Raw genomic sequence first — 18203 nt, forward strand, 5'->3', positions numbered from 1 at the left:
GCTCTTAAGCTATTTCCTTCAAGGGCTGGTATGAAGCGAAATAAACCAACCAAACAAAAAATGCTGAGCCATCCAAAAGCACAGAGCCACATTGGACAAGTACCTGAAATAATTCTCAGTGAACAAGTACTACCCAAAGCAGCATGGCCCCATCAGTGCAGTTTTTCTGTGCAGGATGAATGATCCAGGGCAACGTGCCTCCCTAATGCAGCTGTATTGATTTTGAGACCTTGCCTGGGTATCCTTACCCAGCACCGTGCTGTGTGTATGGATTATTAGTGCTTGTTCTCGAGGGAAGGAATTGAAGTGTCAGTGAGCCTTAATTGTGCCCATAGCTAATATTGTCCATACGGTTATAGCTCTCAGAAAAAAAAAAAAAAAAGAAAGAAAAAAAAAACATTTTACACAAGTTTTATTTACAATCCTCCACAAAGAAGACTGCAGTATTGTATGTGGAATTTAGAATTGCAATTTCCTTTATTTTTACAAGCAGTATGTCAATTCTGAGCCATTTATTCCACTTGGACTATAGGAAACCGATGAGTCCAGCTACTCTCACACCTGCTGGGTGCTGTGTGTTATGTGGGAGGGAATGGAAGCGGGCTGGCTCTCCTCAGGTCCCTCGAGAAACACCCTGCAGCCAGTAACACAGGCTCAGGAGAGGATCTCAGCGAAGCAGTTTTGTGACTGAAACGATGGCTGTTCTGCAAGCGGGAGTGCCCAGTGAAAGCGTATCATAACCTTACATCCCCTATTACCCGACGCCTGATTCCTCCCTGCTTTCCTCATTGGCGGAGGTTCACGTTACCACATTCACCTCATTACCACAGGTTCACAAACCACGCAGTGCTTGCTACTATACCATAAACGCACAGTTTTATTTGGCTGTCGGTTTCCTTGTTTTTCCCTTCTCTCCTGACTAGAGGGTTTTTACTTATTTCACATTGTTTCTCTCAGCTATCCCCCTTATTTCGGGACAGCGGGACCTTCCCCTTATACTACTTAACATACTCTGCCTGCACACCCACAGGTGAATGTGTGAGGTTAGAGGAATTTTCCACACAACTTTTTATTCCTCGCAGTCCTAACAAACGCCTGGCAGGGGACGGAGTGGGCGAGGGACAATTTTCAGGTTAAACCGTCTGAAAACAGACAAATAGTAATAATAAAAAAATATATATAATAAAAATAGAAATAAAAATAAAAATAAAAAGCTGTGAGAAGGTCTGAGAGGACCCTGAAGCAGTCGATAATAAAGGGGGGGGGGGGGCACAATGAGGAACCTTTGGGTTCCAACACCCCGGGGGCTCCTCAACCGCCGCCACCTCAGCGCCAACGGCCGCCCTCGCCCCGCCCCGCCCGGTGTGGGCGTGGCCCCGCGGAGTGCCCGGATGGGCTCGGCCCGGCGCGGCGCTCCCCGCCCCCTCCGTGCCCGGAAGTGTCGGCGGCGGCTCTCGGCGGCGGCTCCTCCGGCGGGGCCGTACGGGAGCCGCGAGGGGCCGCGATCGCGATGCGGCTCCGCCACCGCCCGGCCTCGCCGCTTCCGCCTCCCGCCGCTGCCCGCCGGCCGCCCGCCCCCGGCCCGGCGCTATGAGAGCCGCCGCGCCCCGGTATGTAGAGCACGGAACGGGGGAGGGGGGGAATCCGAGGGACCGGGGAGGGGTTAGGGGGAGGCGGGAGGGCTTTGTCGTGCCCCCCTCCGGTGTCCTCGGGGCTTTTCCGGAGGGCCCGGCCCGGTGCGAGCCCCCCCCGTGTGTGTGTGGGGTCTGGGGACGCCCCGGGGGCTGTGGGTGGCCCCGCGAGGCCGCGGCCGGGCTCCATTTTGTGGCTGGGCTGACGCTGTTTTTCAGCCGGTGATGTCATCGGCAGGTATTGCGTCACGGGAGACGTCACCGGGGGAGGCGGAGGAGGCGAAGCCGTCCCGAAATCCCAGCGGGGCCGCCCCGGTGCGGGGTTACCCCCTCCTCCCCCCTCCCCCCCCTCTCCAGGGCCGCCAGGTCAACCCAGTAGGTAGCGCCGCGCCGGGAAGGCGCTGCGGGAGGCAGCGGCCGGGCCCCGGACACAAAGGGAGGAAGCTCCGAGCTCGGCAGCCGGGCCCGGCCCTCCCTCGGCCTCCCCAGCGCTGCTCTGATGGGTATCGCAGGCGCTGGTGCCGCGGGGGGGCCGCAGCTGAGCCGTGTGTGTGTGTTTGTTTCGCTGCTCCGGGAGAAAAATAAAAAGTTTTGGTCCTTCTCCGTTTTTTACGGGACTCTTTGTTATTTCTGGAAGCAAAAATTTGTTTTTAATCGGATACGGTTACCTTAGCAGGCCCTAAGTATTTCTTCTGTGCTTCTTGCATAAAGATTTTGGACAAACACCGATGCTCGTGTGTGCCTACTCCATAGTGTGCCCCCTGCAACCCTTGTAAGCAGGTATTCTATCAGCAAAAATCACTTTTAAGCAATATATCTTTTGTGCGTAAAGCTACAAACACGGCAGGGTTTGGTACATCACCAGAAGCTACTTTTAACTCTCTTCTGGAAACCTGAGATTTTAAATATCCAGAAATATCCTCGGTGTTGTATTGCCTTGAAACAGCTTTCTGCCAGACTTTTAAATTTGGCTTGCTTTTAGACTGTCAGTGAAAATAAGAGTTATGTTTTGAACTGCAAGCTACTTGTTGCTATCAAAAACTTGTAGATGCTGTAGAATAAATATAAAATGGAGTTTTAAAAAACACAGGTTTTCTCTGTCCTAATCACCTGGACAAATCATCTTGGGCAGTCAGTTGAAATTAAATATTATAAAAGCTACTTTTCTCCTTTTTCCAATGCATTGTGTTTCTCTGTTAATCTTTATGTATTTGAAAACACTTAATAAGCATAGAGGAGAGAAAAAACAGTTGTTATTAACAGCACAAGTTAAAGTAGAAAGGAATTGGCTGTGGGCAGTAATAGATAATCTAGTTAAGACTTGCACATAGATCTCATCGACTTCCTTTTTCATTTATTCTTTCTTCGTTTTGTGTCTGCATTTGTGGTTTTCTGTCATGTGCACACTCTTCACCATCTACCATAACAGTTTTCTTTGTCTTGTGCGCCTGTAGAGGAGGTGACGGTAATTAGAAATTTCAAGATTGTTTACAGGTCGTTGGGCATGCTCAGAAGGAGATTTCCATGTGTCTTGTTTTACAAAACCACCCCATCTCATTCTCTTTCTGTCTGCTGGTGAGAAGTAGATGTTTGTGTTGTTTTTCTCTGGCAATATTTTGTGGCAGGCTCATTTGTTTATTACAGGCATTTCTGTCACTTTGAAAAAAAGTCTACAATGTGCCCCTTTTGCATTTTGTGTACTTGACAAAATGTGGTTAAGAGTAAGGAAATCTTCGTGAGATTGTTACTCTAATTGAGAGCAAGAACTTGATACTTGTAATCGTAAAATCCTGTGATCTTCACAATACTCTGCCCTGATCAAAGCACGAGTGCTTTGAAAAGTGTTGGTGTCGTGTCGCTTCTCTTCCTGCCTTTTTTTTTAGGTCCTCCCTCACTGCTTATGCTAAAGCACTTTGGCTTCTTCGGAGTCGCACAGATGGTGCTTCCTTAACTGTCTACCATCAAATCAGCTCAGAAGCTACACAGTCAAGTAATGATAGGGTAGCGAAGCTATGCAGTGGGGATGCGTTAACCTGTGCGAATTACCTGGTTTCAGAAGCCTATTAGCATAGCAAACGTGGAGGGACATGCAGCCTTCTCCTAACTCTGTGGAGCTCATTGGACCGGAGAGGAAGAAAAACCCAATAACTCAACGCTCTGTTTCATCACAGGGGCCTTTCTGGGATGAAAGAGGAGATGCTCTTGCATCAGTGGTTGCCTAATGTGGTGCGTGTGAGGCCGTGATGAAGCTCAGCTCCACCGCTTTGGAGATGGCCTTCTTGAGGCATTCATACCTCTGCTCTTCATACTTCAAAATTCCTGCATATTCACAGCAGATTGCTTTCCTGCTTTCATTCCTTGAGAAACTTCCCGGTGTATTTCTTTACAGCAGCTCATTTCTATTTTTCCTTGTCCTACCCATACCAAAAGTATGCTTACTGGCATCCTTGCCTCAAACAAAAGGAGGAGGCCTCTCCTTTAGTTTGTGCTTAATTAAATGAGAGACCTGGTGCAACTGTGTGAGGGGCGGAGGTATGGTCGTAATGGCAATTTTGTAGCAGTAGTTGTTACTGAGAGAGGATGGCCACTTGCCATAGCTCCGTGGCTTTCTTAAGTAGTGTGTATACTGCATTAGATAACGTGTGTTGTGCTGTTCAACTTGTGTGGTTGAATTTTGGCAGGAGGGTGATCAGTATTGGAGTGAACTTAAACAGAAACCCCCTCAACTTTCACAACCCCGCTTTACCCAAGTTAATAGTTTTCTTGTGTGGCTTTTGGTAACCTGGTTTAAAACCATTCTTTGTGGGCTATAAAGGTTTTTTTTTTTTTTTTTATGGTCTTTGCCTGTGTGCTCGCAAAACAGTTCCTTGTGTCTGCCAACCTTCTCGTGATCAGTGTTTGCATTTAGCATTTAGGAAATGTAGTGGAAAGTGAGATGCTCCTGCTGCTGATTCAGAAACTCATTGACACGGAATGATCTGGAGAGATAACACCTTCAAATTCTCTGAATTAGATCGCTCACCCACGGTGTTACCTTGTATCACCTTAAAGCCCTTTAATTTTTGTGGCAAATGTTACACTTGCCAATTTTCATTGGTTACTAGTCTTTTTTTGGGGGAAATTATAAACCAATTGTAATATATTGTCCCACTTCATGGTGTGAGAATTGGACAGTTTCTTTAGTGGAAAAGAATCTAGCTTCTTTTCCATGCTGTTTGCTCAGAGATTAAAGATGGGCAAAACAATTTTAAGTGAACTTCATGTCAAGTTGAATGCTAGGTGAACAGAGAAAAGTATTTCTGTGTTCAGTTCGTACCTCTATTATAGAAGCTCCTTGTGTGTACTTTGCTTTTAACCACTTCTTTTTAGCATTAGAAATGTCTTAATGTGCTCTTGATTTCATTGCTAAATTTATGGAGTGAAGCAGGCAGGTTTTATGAGCACTTACAAAATGGTAATTTACGTCTTGTGTGTGCGTGAATATTTCGTAAAGGAAATTATATCTCTTAAAAAAAAACAAACCTTGAGCTCACTTAGCAGCTTAGCAGTATTTGAAGCTCTAGTTTGCTCTGTGCTCATGCTGTATGATTGCTTTAGGATGGACAGCTGCTTAGCTTTTAATTAGTCCCTAATCGAATACTGAACAGTGTCAGTCCCATCCACCTTCATGCGTGCAATGTTTGCTCTTTGCACTATATTGTGACTTAATTTCTGTAGTTCAAAGGTGAATTAACACTTGACATGTAATTTAGCTTGGAGCTTTAGAGAAAGACCAAGTAATGGTGTGCCAGGGAGAATGCCACCGAGTAGCTCTTGGCTAGGGCCAAGCTGGTGTTGGGGTGCGTGTCTGCAGCAGCTGCCCAAGTTCTTGGTCTGGAAAGGATTTGCTGCTGTACCTGCCTGTGCCATGCTGTGGGGAGGATTGATGGGTGAAACTTGGGAGCCAGGCTTTCCCTTGTCCTTCTTCCTGATTGCTGCTTTAATGCTCATCCCCTCCCAGGTGCCTGCTCACGCTTGGTCGAGTCACTTGCAAAATCAATCCCGAAGCAGGGCTACAAATGGAGGTGAAGGGAAGGAGGGGGAGCGATGACTCGCACTTGATTTATTTGCAATGCCGTGTTTTGTTGTGTATTAAATGCTTGGGAAATTAATTAGACTTGGGTGTCTGTAAAAAGGTTTGAGGTTATTTGCATCAGCTGTTCCTTCCTGAACAACTGAAATTGCGTGTAGATGCAGAGCTCCTTCTGGCCGGAGGAGCAGCTGGTGTAACTTTCTCCTCTGGTGTCATACTTTCTAGTTCTCTGTTCCATGTTGACTTTTTCTTTGGAAAACTCCTTTCCCCAAAGTTTTAATTTTCCTGGCTTTCTTTATTCAGTTTCTAATTGATGAGTGTGTTTTCTCCATTAGCATTGCCTGTAGCCCGTGAAGCATAACCATCTTCAATGTTTAAGTCAAAACAAACAGAATAAAACAAACACCCACCCACTACCTGAACTTGAAATGAATTCGAAGTACAAGTCACTTGTTGCTTTGAGCGCTTAGTGTAAGGGTGTAATGATTTGTGTTAGTTAGCTAATAATTTCTTAAAATGCTTTGGTGCAGGGACTTGTTGACTGTCTACAGAACTTAACACAATAGGGCTCTGAATTACCTCATCTGTAGACATTACCTCAGCAACACAACAAGTAGTCTTTGGTGATTTTTTAATTTTAAAACAGATGGACTCTTTGCTAACCAGGTTTATTTTCAGAATCATTTGTTTGTAATCAAAACTCTTGAAGATAAAATCAGTAGAACAGTTTTGTAATGAATTTAGCAAATGAGTGCTTAATATAGTTTGTTTCAGCTTCTGGGATGGAGCAATATTTTATGATAACATTAAGCTTCTTTAACCGCTTTTAATGAGCGTTGTATTCACTGGTCACACTGATATTTACGTATTAAATTGAATAACTGTTGTTGTGAAAGATGACAGAATACCGTCCTTTCAACTCGTGTCATGTCTCTGCTGTGTGTGAAGATAATTGCAGCAGTTATTTGTGTACAACCAGATTTGTACCTATTTTTAGGTGTTTTTTTCCATGCCTTCAGTTCTTACACTCTGCATGAACTCACTTACAGACTTGAGTCATACTACTTCAGTTCTGGAAATGTTGTACTAGAAACCAAATGGTCTGAAATCTCTAGTTAGCTTCTTTGGGTAATTGTAGGTTGATGTACGGCACGTTGCTGAGCCAGCCACTGAAGTTGACGTGAGCTTGCAGTTAGGGCTGGTGTGTGTGGTTTCAGAGGAGCAGGAGGGATGCGATCTTGTTTTGATGCTTTTCATCTCTGTGCAGAATCTGCTGAGCTAGATTTTGCTTGTTACTTCTGTGCATGTAGGAAACGAATTTTAAAATCAAAAATGGAAAAATATTTGTGTTGAAGTGAGGATGTCATTTGCGTAATTGTACTTTAAAACATTTTTGGAAAACAAACACTTGACATGTGGTTGGTCTGAGAAAAGAGATACAGCCAATGTTTGGAAGAATGGATTTGCCCTGTTATGTCCCATGAGAGGCTTCTGCATCTGGGGGCACCTGTATTGCTTATGGCAAAAGGTGCCGCATCCTCAGTGTTTTGTAAGGTGTGATACCTCTCCAAAAAATAAACAAAAAAATCATAATATATGTAGAAATAGGAGAAAAGCCTCCACAGATGATAGTCTTCTTAAGTTTTGAATGTGGCATGCTGTCTACAGTTAGCTGCTGTGGTTAGTTGCAGTAATAATCTTATCAAGCCAGATCACATTTTATTCAGTAGTCAGTAGTTTCGAATATTTCTTACAGGCCAGATACCATTTCTAAGAATTTAAATATTACTTGGTTTTGGAAATATGCTGTATCCTCTGATAGTTGAGACCTCTCGCTGAGTGGGGAGAGGAAAAATACATGGCAATACCATCATCAGCTGTGTTTTCTGTGTATCAGTTAAATTCTAGCCTCATACCCTTCACAGAAACTTTGTGTTTATTGCAAAGATGGGCTTGCTGCTTGGTGTCAGCTGGCTTCTTCCTTTCCTGATAGTAGATTGTATTTTTTTTTTTTTTTCCCCTCCTGTTTCTTTTCTGTGAAGGCAACTTGGCGGAGCGGCATGGCAGGCGTCGTGCTGCTCCTCAGTGTCGGGGTGAATCACATTGGGTCTGCCCCTGATGTGGCGGAGGTGAGAAGCAGCAGGCCAGCTCCGGCTTTTTGCCTGCCTCCCTGATGTCAGGGAAGATGAAGCAAACCTCCGGCTGTAGCTCATGGAGACCTTCGCAGGCCCAGCGGTTCCAGGACAGCAGGGAAGCACCGGGAGGGATTTGACTTACCCATGCAAGCAGTGAGGGCAGCAGCAGGTGCTCTGGAGGCATGGCTTGTGATGGAGGGCAGCTGGCCGTGGTGGTGGCTGCTGTGTGCGGTGTTTTGTGGGGTGTGTTTCCAGCAACAGCCTCCCAAAGGCAGCTGAAGAAGTGTCCTACAAACGAGCAAGCTCTATCTGATTAAATCAGCAGCCTTTTATCAGCCCCAGTTGCTTTTGTCAAGCTGTGATCTGTTTAACCATGCTCGGATTAGCCAGGCTGCCCCAAGGGGCCTATGCCTGTCCCCTCGTGCTATTTGCCTTGCTGCTGTGTTTAAACTTCAGTAAAGCAGCCTACACACAGAGGAACAAACTGGTGGTGTAAGTAGGTGAAAAAGTGAGCAAGCATCCTGCATAACAAGATGTAAGATTTCAGGTATTCACACCTTGGTAGCTAGTGCTTTTTGCAAGACCCCATTTTTTCTTGGTGCTTAGAATGTACTCCAAGGCTTCAGTTCCAATCCTCAAAAACTTGCACAGGTTTGTGTTGCGTGAATAGATGTTAGCCTTTTGGGGGAGTTCCCCAGCAGGGCATCCTGATGTGGACCATCCCTTCTCCCTTGCCCTCGCAGCCCCAGGTGAGCAGCCTGGAGCTGAAAGCAAGAGCAGCAAGGTTTGTCCTCCCCAGCTGGAGAAGCAGTGGGGTTTAGTGCCTAAAGCCAGAGTGCTCATTGCTAAGCAGTCTCTTGTGAGGTGCTCATCACCATGGTCCAATGGAAAGTGAAAGCCATAGGAGTCTTTTAGCAATTATTTCTTTAAAAAGAGTTTAGCCTTTGCGAGGAAAACAATTTTAATATTACTTTTGTACCATTTTTTAATGTTACTTATGCTCAGCCCTTACTCTGCTTTAATCTATAGTTTTAAAAGTTTATTACTGCTGAGTTAGTTTAACCTGTCTATAAAGAGGTAAGACATGCTTTGAAAATTTATTGTCTTGAGCAAAAAAGACTGCTGGAAGTAGGAGAAATAGTAGGAAACTGCAAAGGTTTGAATGGCTTTTGTTGTGGAAAAATGCACCTTAAGCAGATTATTTTTGAGTTGTTCTGAAATCTAAAAGTAGAAGTAAACTAATATCTGGTTGGTTTTGAAACAACGGAGTAGGAAAAATTGTGTACCTGTATTTGAGCTTTGGAAATCAGTTTCTGTAGGATAAGAACGTTAGATTTTTTTTTTTTATTTTTTTTAACCCTGTGCACGTGTGAACTTGTTGATGTCTTTCTAGGACTGTTTCTGCTTTCATGATTTTCATGAGGTGTTCATATTGTAACACTTCCAGAGATTCTTACTTCATATTCACCAAAGGGAGTGAATGTGCAGCTCTACCTCTTGACCTGCCTGCCTTTCCTAGGATGCTGCTGTGGATGACCTTTAATACCCAGTTCACTGAAATTAATTGTTCCGAGACTGTTTAGGTGAACTAGCATCAAGTGCAGTCTGGTTCTCTAATTTGCTTTGGTGTTTTTGCTTAGTTTCCTAGCATATAAATGTAAGTTGCTTTTTGCACAGGATGTAGTGTTTTTTGTGACTGTTTTGCTACGAGTCACTGACTAGGTGTGAGATGAGCTGTACCTCTTACAAAATTTCCACGAAGATGCAGCTGTGTATGCAAATTTGTTCACTGTTTGCCATGATAGGTAACAGGGAAGTGAATGATCAAAAAAAAAACATCTGATAACGTTTGTGAGTATAAGCTTTTGGCTGCCGAAAGCAATTGTTATCGCTTCAGTATGAATTTTCCAGGTAATAACAATCTGCAAAGGTTAGTGAGCAGAGCATTATGCTGCTATTTCTCTGTACAACTTCTCTGTAGCAAATAAGCACCTGTCTCTAGGGCATGTAGTCCAATGCTTTACACTAATCCCATGATTTTTTTTTTTTTAAAAGACCCCCACCCAACTAACTAAATCTTTCAAAGAAGTTTTTTATGCAAAAAGAATATCAAGGTTCCCATCTTCAATTTGGTAAACTTCTGATTGTGTGTAACTGAAGTATTTGGAAAAAATAATTCTTCATTTGTTATACTTCCACATGCCAGTGATTTGTTTGAGTGAGAGTAATGGAGTGAAACTAAGGAGAGAGAAAGATCACTTTGGCTGTATAGCATGGGAAAAAAAGAAGACAGCAGTTGACTATTAAAATAGAATAGCTTCCCACGAGGAATAGTGGTGGAAATGCCCATCTTTTGCGTCCCATAAAGCTAGACTAAAATGAAATTGAAATGCTTTAAGAAATAATTTTGCATTTCTTCTCTGGGGAAATGGATAGATGACTCCTGTAGGGAATAGTCTAGGTTATCTAATGTGGAGTTTCCCATATTATAGCACAATAATGCAGGGCTAATGCTGAGGGATTTTTATTAACAAGCTTGGCTGATGTAGACTAGACAGTTGTGGTTCAGACTCTGCTAGAAACTGGGTTTTCTCTTGTAAAATTCAGCTTATTTTTTTTGAGGCTTAAGATGGGAAAGAAAATTCAGAGAAAAGCACAAAAAATGGTGTACTCAATTGTAGTTCTTACAACAAATAGTATAATCTTGCTAATTTTGAGCTGCTGGCTTCAGTGTTATTGGTTACAGCTGCTACCCCATCCCCTTGAGGAACTGTGCATTTTGCATGTGCCTGGTTTTGCCTTGCTGGGGTCTTCTGCGGGAGCACCTCAGGATGTGCTTTTAAACTCCGTGTCCTAGCTGCAGCTATTTTAAGCTGTGCCTGCCCCAGCTGTCTGCCCCAGCTCTTCCCTGGAGTTCACTGTCCCTGGAGCAGGGGTGACGGGGATGTAAATGTAGTTTCTCAGCTGTCACAGTCCAGGGTAGTATTTTTTGGTCTCTGGAGTTAGGATTTGGCTTGCAGTGTGGGTGCTGAGGGGTGTTTGTGCTTGCTGATGGGTGGCATGGGTGAGACCTTGTGCTGAAGCAGCTAAGAGCGCCTAGATCTTGTGATCTAAGCCTCAAAACTGGTGTAGGTTTGTGCGTTTCCAGTGAAACGTATGCTTAAGTAAGCATTTTTGGTATGATGTTCAAAAAACCCTTCCTTTTACCTATTATGGGCCTTTTACTTCTCCAATGAGTCTTTATAGGGTATTTTCTGTGTGTAACTCAACTGCTGTTCCCTTCTACTTGCCCTGAAAAGGAAACTTACACATTAGAAGTGCTGCAAATGAAGCTAGATGTAGCCATGTGCTCAATCTACAGTTTTTCTAACTTTGGGGTGGCAGAGGTGTGGAAAAACTGTGTATGTGTGTATATATATAAAACAAACAAAAAACATCTGCAATTAAGTATTAGTAATTCTGTGCACTCAAATGTTGCAGTGTTAGATAGGGATTAAATTCAATAAATATTGAGCACAGTGTTTAAATAATTCTTTGGGTATACCCCGAGTCCGTTCTCAGAGAAGATGCTGCTGCTGAATAAATTGGAAAGCTGCCTAAGCTTAATAGACCTTTCACATGTCTGTTATTGTGCTGTGTATCATCCAGCAGAAAATTTGGTTTAATACAGTTAGCTAATAGGAAATGTGCAGCAATTCTTTCATAAAGATCAATTGTGGAGAGATGCAAATCCTGCCAATTAAGAAACAATTCTATCTTTTACAAAGTTTTCTTTCTACTAGTAATGTCTTATGAATTTTCGTAAGCGTAATCGGCTTAAAAGACCAACTCTTAAACAGGAAAAAAAAAAATGGTAAACTTCTCTCTTCAGCTGGATGATATTTTTTAAGTCTCTAGGGTTTGGAGAGAAAGATAATGTGCCTTGTGTGGATTTGAGCAGCATTGAAGCCTGTTTAATCAGCTGCAGGAGCTCCATGCTGGTGGATAAGCCGGACCCGGCTGGCAGGAGGTGTTGTGCAAGAACTGCTACTGAGCAGAAGGGAGCGTGGCTTTCATGGGGTTTAACCCTGAAATACCTGGCGGGTGGCCGCCTGTTTTGGCCTTTATAAGTTGATGTTATGTAAAACTGAGTGTGAACGGGAGGATCATGTCAGGAGGGATGCAGATGTGACCAGATGTGTGCAGATGTGGGATCTGTTGGCATGGCCATTTATTAGGCTTTCTTTAGACACTACTAAACAATGTTAGTGTCAGTCACTCTGGGTAAGTTGCTCTAGTTCTTGTTAGCTGATGAATGCCTGAAGTAATTTGGTTAGAGACGTGTGATGTTTGAGGCAGGGCAGGTTCCCTGGACTCTTTCTGGGGTGTTTTGGAAGCTCGGCCCAGTAATGGTTTGGGAGCACACTGGACTTCCCTGTTAGGTGTTGCCTTGCTCCTTGGCTGCTGGACAGGACTTGAGTCAGCCCACGCCGTGCCTCTTGTTCAGTTATATCATGTGGTGAGTGCTGAAGTCCTGTGGTGTGCCAAAACACATCCTGGGAGGGGATGCTTGGGCCTGTGCAAGAAGGGTCAGCATGGACTGGCCTTCTAGTTCCCAACGTGCTTCATCTTCACTCTTGAGGGAGCGGGATGGGGTCACTGACTTGGTGAATTGATCCATGGCTAGGTTCTGGCAGGCTGGGTTGAATTTTCAGGGTCTCTTGGATGCCGTACAGAAGGCAGTTTGTCCAATTCTGCCAGTAATTTGCTGACTGTTACACCATACTGAAATAGAGGAGTCATTGCGGTGGTCACTTCTTAGTATGCACGCATGCACCTCTTACGCTACTGCTGCTCTGATGAAAGAAATACTAGGTTATAGGAGTTGTACTGAGCTTCCACTCTTCCCTGTGAGAGCTCACAAAAGATGATGCTATCGCTTAAGGAAATTCTTGAAATAAGTTTTGAAGTGTTTTGCAGGTTTATTATTGAGGGATTAGAGGATTTCTCTCTGTGGTATTTTCTTTGTGCATACAAGTGCATTGATTCCAACACAGCATGTAAGACTCAATGTGTTTTTCTATAGCTATGAGGTTGAAAAGTAACTTTTTCTAGAATAATCTTGATAAATATTCAATTTATGGGAATAATTTCTGGGAAGGGAAACGAGATAATGTTTGGAACTCAATATAAAACTGGTGTATAAAGTACTTTTGAAGATCTCTTTTAAAAAGTAAAAGGAAAAAAGTTAGAGCTTATACAGCTTTTGATAAAATTTAGTGTATATAAATGTTATGGATGATAGTCTATTTTCTTTACACTCCGTTTGTGAGTAATTAGAGGGAATTAACTTCAGATAGCTTGAAGCTTAATACAAGTAATTCTTTGAACAGGAAACTACTTCAACTGCTAAAGAAAATGGGCTTTGAGAAGCTGCATTTCATTTTTTTTTCCTTTCCCACTACTGCTCTGCCAGTAGTGCTGAGCTCTGCAAAGATGCTGATTTTAGAGACCGGTCTGTTGGCCACAATAGTTAGCAGGTGCCATCTATACCTTACAAGACCAGGAGAAGTGGTAAGCCCGTCACGTTGGGGATCTGAAAGTACAGGTTAAGTAACATAGTTTGGGGCTTTTCCCCTCTTTTGAAGTATGACAATGAAAGTGGATTCTCAGAGTAAGTCATCGATGATTGCATGGCGTTAAAAATGGGTACAGCACTTCGCTCAGGAAAAAATCAGGTTACTTGACACACTTTAAAGATATCTGTAATTTCCGTTTTGTAAAGCTGGAAATTACTTCTCATTCACTAAAACTTTTTAGTGTTCCCAAGTGAGTGGAGACGTGCAAGTTCCCTCCAGCAGTCGGATGTCTTCCCAGGGAAATGTTTGCACAGGCTGCTTTGTTGAGCCCTGTCCAGGCAGGCGTGGCGTTGCCTGAAAAATCATTGGTGCTGTGACATGATAATGTCCCGTCACCTCCAATGCTTTGTGTGCAATAGCGGGCAGAGGAGTAAATGCAGGTTCTAGCATGAAAATTGCCCCTGTGAGTAAGTAGCTTCATCCTGCTGATAACAAGCCCTCCTTCCTGCACTTTGTTGGTTTAATTCCACCCTGTCCTTCTCTAACAGGGGTCATCAGCTGCAGCTCCATCTGCTCCCGGCCGCTTCATCTAATAGGCTCTGAGGAGGGTTTGGTACGTGAAGACCTTTTTTTTGTGCGAGCTGATGACAGTGGCTAATCAATGATTCATAAACACTTTCTTCAAAGTAGTATTTAGCCTTTTCCCCACGCAAAGCTCAGAACAAGGGGTAACTGTGTAGGTGCATCCTTCTGCCTGCTTGCAGTCTGTCCCCTCAAGGCCCGCTTGGTGCTGGCAACCCTCAACTTATTGAATCCATGCCCAAAAATACAGTAAGATACAAATCTGTTCCTCAAAGACATGTCAGGAGCTCTGGAAAGTCAGTTTTCCGCTCCTAATGCGGTAATTGGAAACTTTACCAAAAGGTGAAGCCACTCTGAAGGATGTGAAAAGCGTGCTTGGTCACGGCTCCTGCCAGAAACCAGTAAATAATAAAAGCCACACAGCAGGTTGAAGCAGTCTCTGAAGCACAGATGCCTTGGGTAGAACCAGGTACAGAGACAGACTGACGGGGAAATAATGGAGGGGCAGGTAGTAACCACCTTCACTTAGACCCAGTCTCGTTTGTCGGGCTCGTTTAGCTGTGAGACAGGAGGGAGCAGGCAGCTGCCAGTAGCTGGCCTCAGGTCACGGGGTGCTTCGTAAGGGGGATGCTATACAGAGCTTACTTTAAGCCTCTTTCAGTTTGGTGACTCCTTCGGGGCAACCTTGTCTCTTCTGTAATTACTGGACTTCTAGGAGCTGGCTGGTCTAAGGTACTGAAAGAGCTCAGGAACATGACAGAAAAAAATAAAATGGGGCAAGCGAGTTCCACTTTCTGAATTTAACACTTGACTGTCACCAGTTACCATCTACAGAAAATACTAATTAAATGCTGAAGGCTTCCAGAAGTAAACATAAGTTTTATGTGGAAGGAAAAGCTTTATTTCTTACGGGAAGCAGCTGAATTGTATTTTTGATTAAACTTGAATTGTCTCAGTGATCCACATCTTGCATGAGACATATCCAATGATTTTTTTTTTTTGCCTTGTAGTTGATACCTTTGCAGAGAACTTTAGCTGATTGTGTAGCAGCATCTTTATTTGACAACAACTGGGAATGTTTTTTCTCCCCCAAGGCTTTACACATTCATCGTCCAGAGTGTTTTCCATGTCAACAGGCTTTAATGTACAAGGTCTAATTAATATTGCAAGTGGGTGAGAAGAGGTCCCAGAAGGGCATGAAGGAAAGCATCCAGGGAGGATCATTGTGATTCACAGAGAAGTTTTCTCCCCCATAGAAAGGGAATCATTCTCCATTCATTGTGACTGAATTGTGCATAATCTTTCAGGGTGTTCTTACCTACATTTATATAAAACCTTGCTTCTAAGTGTATTGCCCATCTCTGAAAAGTTCCAGCATGATTAGTGATGTGCAACCATCTCCTTCCAGTAATGCAAATAACACGTTTTTGCAAGTAAAAAGATGAAGCTAGCGTTCCAGGAAGGTTGTAGTCTTCTGATCTTCTTTAATGGTAGCAGGAAACGATTTAAAAAAACTTACTGTACTGAGAGAAAATGTTTAATTGTGACTTTCATCCAACTTGACCAGGGTTTGCTTCACTTCTCTTTAGCAACTTCTTGGAGCTGCTTAAGTGAGAAACAACGCGTCTGGCAGGTCTCTGTCGAAAGATGACAGCAAAGCCTCTAAAGGAGGGTCACCAGTAACCCAGAGCCACTCCAACATGTCTCTATTCTTTTATTAATTATGTAAAAGGCTAGGGCAAGTAGACTGACTAATTACATGTCTAGTTAGATGTCATGAATCTGGGCATGTGACTCAATTTCTGATGGGAAGGAGAAATTGCAGTGCTTGGTGGTAACCTGTAACAAGATTGCTCTGTTTGTTATTGGAAAATTCTTCAGATTTGGCAAGTTAGCTTCAACTGTTTCAGTTCAGTGCTTCAGCAGGCAGCCAGCAAGTGGTTGTGATTATTATTGTGATTATTGAGTGCTCACAAGGCCCTAGGTAGCCTCCAAATCAAAGGAAAAGATCCCGAGGAAAGTTATAACATGACTGGAGTGACCAAGGTGTAATAATTTTAAAAGGAGATGTTGAAGCAAAGTTGTTAGTGGCACTGTATACTGCATAGACACTTGTTTTTATAAAGTACAGCATGAGGATTCAGCTTGCAGATTTGGCGTACAAGTGGTCATCAATGAATATTTGACACCTAGTTTGTCTAAATAGCAAAACAATTTTAACATTCAGGTTTTGTTTTCAGTTACATCATTTCGTAAACACAGCAATATGGATATCGAAACATAGATCCTTCCATGCTTACAGAGGGTGACAAAAGAAAAACATATGAATTTCTTCAATTACTTTTTTTTTTTTTTTTAGGAGAATTACTGAAGTCTGGATTGCTATTTTGATACTATAACCTGCAATAAGTGGCAATGTCAAGGGTTCCCACCCCACCTCCTCCTGGGGAGATGTCCAGTGGACCTGTGGCTGAAAGCTGGTGTTACACACAGGTGAAATTGCATGAATTCCAATGGCTTTATTTTCCTTTATTTTCTAGTCATAATAACCATTTAAAAACAACTTGTAAAAATATTGAGTTGTGCTGATAATCTAATTCTCATAATTAATGTTTGATGTACAAACTAAATTTTATTGAAATTTTTCTACATGTTTTGTTCAGGTTAAAGTAGTAAAATTTTCCTACATGTGGACCATTAATAACTTCAGTTTCTGCCGAGAAGAAATGGGTGAAGTTTTAAAGAGTTCTACCTTTTCATCAGGGCCAAATGACAAAATGAAGTGGTAAGGTCGTTATTCTTGCAACTGCTTATTTTTTCCTATTTTTTCTCCCACTAGCAAAAGCTGCAAAATCTAGTTGTGAATAAATAATAAAATTAAGACATTTCTTGAAGTTTCGTTGTAGGTACAGATTGCTGCTGGTTTCGTAGTCTCAATCATGAGGGAAACACTTGTTTTAGTAGCACGTGTAGTATCTTAAAAAATGAATACAGATTTGAATTTATTCTGTGTATGACTTTAAAAATGTAAATTTTCTGCATTTCTTTCAGGTGCCTGAGAGTGAATCCAAAGGGATTAGATGATGAAAGCAAAGACTACCTGTCATTATATTTGCTTTTAGTCAGTTGTCCAAAAAGTGAAGTCAGAGCAAAATTCAAGTTTTCCCTGCTGAATGCTAAAAGAGAAGAAACTAAAGCAATGGGTAAGGGAATCTTAATGTAGTGCCTGCAGATCTATAAGAGCATTCCAAAGAAAGTTAGCTTTGTACTTTTTTCAGTTAAAACAGAGTTTAACACGGAGAGAAACTTGAAAATATCTTTTTAAATATCCTTTTAGAAAGTTAATTAAAAATCTTTTCACACATTTCTGATCACTGAGCTATGTTAATTTCTCCTGAGCAGTATAAATTACAATGCACTGCCAAGTGCCATCGCTTCAGATTCTTGTCACCTAACTTTTCTAGCAGATCATTCTTGCTTCCTGTCAGTAGAGTTGTTTGCTTGTTTCTAACTTCAGTGAAAGTGTTTGATTTCCATAGTTAATTAGGCTAAACAAGCAGTGGTTTTTGTTTTTACACACACTTTTATGATGTTTTCATCTACTTCATCTGATTTACACTGTAATCAGTTTAAAGACATGAGTCATGTACCCATGGAACTAGAAGACTTTGAAATAATTTATTGGATTTAATTGCCTCTTGATATGAAAAATGTTTGGCTCTTTTTTCAAACTTAAAAGCACAACTTTGACTGGAAACACTTTTTGGGAAACTTTGGGACAGCTGGAATTCTCATGAAAACATGTGATTTCAAGAGCTGGACTCTTTTTTTTTTTTTTTTTTTACACTAAATACTGAAAGGTATCTGAAGAAGTGAAACATACTAGAAAGATTTAGTCTAAGATTCAAATGAAATATGTAAATACATGTTTAGAAAAAGTACATACCTGTATGGCAGTGTGACTTCTGTAGGGTTCAGACGAATACGAAAAAGGTTCAGCATTCACTGTTTTTTTCTTTTTTTCCATAGAATTAAGTTATTTAAATGTACTTTTTTTATTGAGCCCTCATGAAATGAAAGTATAAATCCCTAGTCACCTTTCAGTTGTTTGTGTATCTCTGGGAAAATAGTTTAAATGCCTGTTTCCCAAAGCACAATCATGTCATTACCTGAAACTAGCAGAATGTATGCTGTGGGGGCATTAACTAGGAGCTGAAAGTAGAAG

At 42.4% G+C, this 18203-nt stretch overlaps 1 protein-coding gene across 2 annotated transcripts in view; it reads left to right on the forward strand.

The window, feature by feature from the left end:
* The first annotated feature begins 1427 nt into the window (after positions 1-1427).
* Positions 1428-18203, forward strand: part of SPOPL (speckle type BTB/POZ protein like) — a 33057-nt gene continuing 16281 nt past the window's right edge. Inside the window, exons 1-4 of one of the 2 annotated variants that reach the window (XM_084523604.1) lie at positions 1428-1610; positions 16338-16471; positions 16642-16763; positions 17030-17181. In XM_084523604.1, coding sequence (XP_084379730.1) covers positions 16394-16471; positions 16642-16763; positions 17030-17181 — 352 coding nt within the window. In that variant the 5' untranslated portion in view covers positions 1428-1610; positions 16338-16393. Of the gene's footprint in view, positions 1611-2257; positions 2412-16337; positions 16472-16641; positions 16764-17029; positions 17182-18203 lie in introns of those variants that run through there. The other variant, XM_084523605.1, reaches the window with a different exon arrangement.

The sequence above is a fragment of the Aythya ferina genome (assembly GCF_964211825.1).
Source record: "Aythya ferina genome assembly, chromosome: 6".
Taxonomy (NCBI): Eukaryota; Metazoa; Chordata; class Aves; order Anseriformes; family Anatidae; genus Aythya; species Aythya ferina.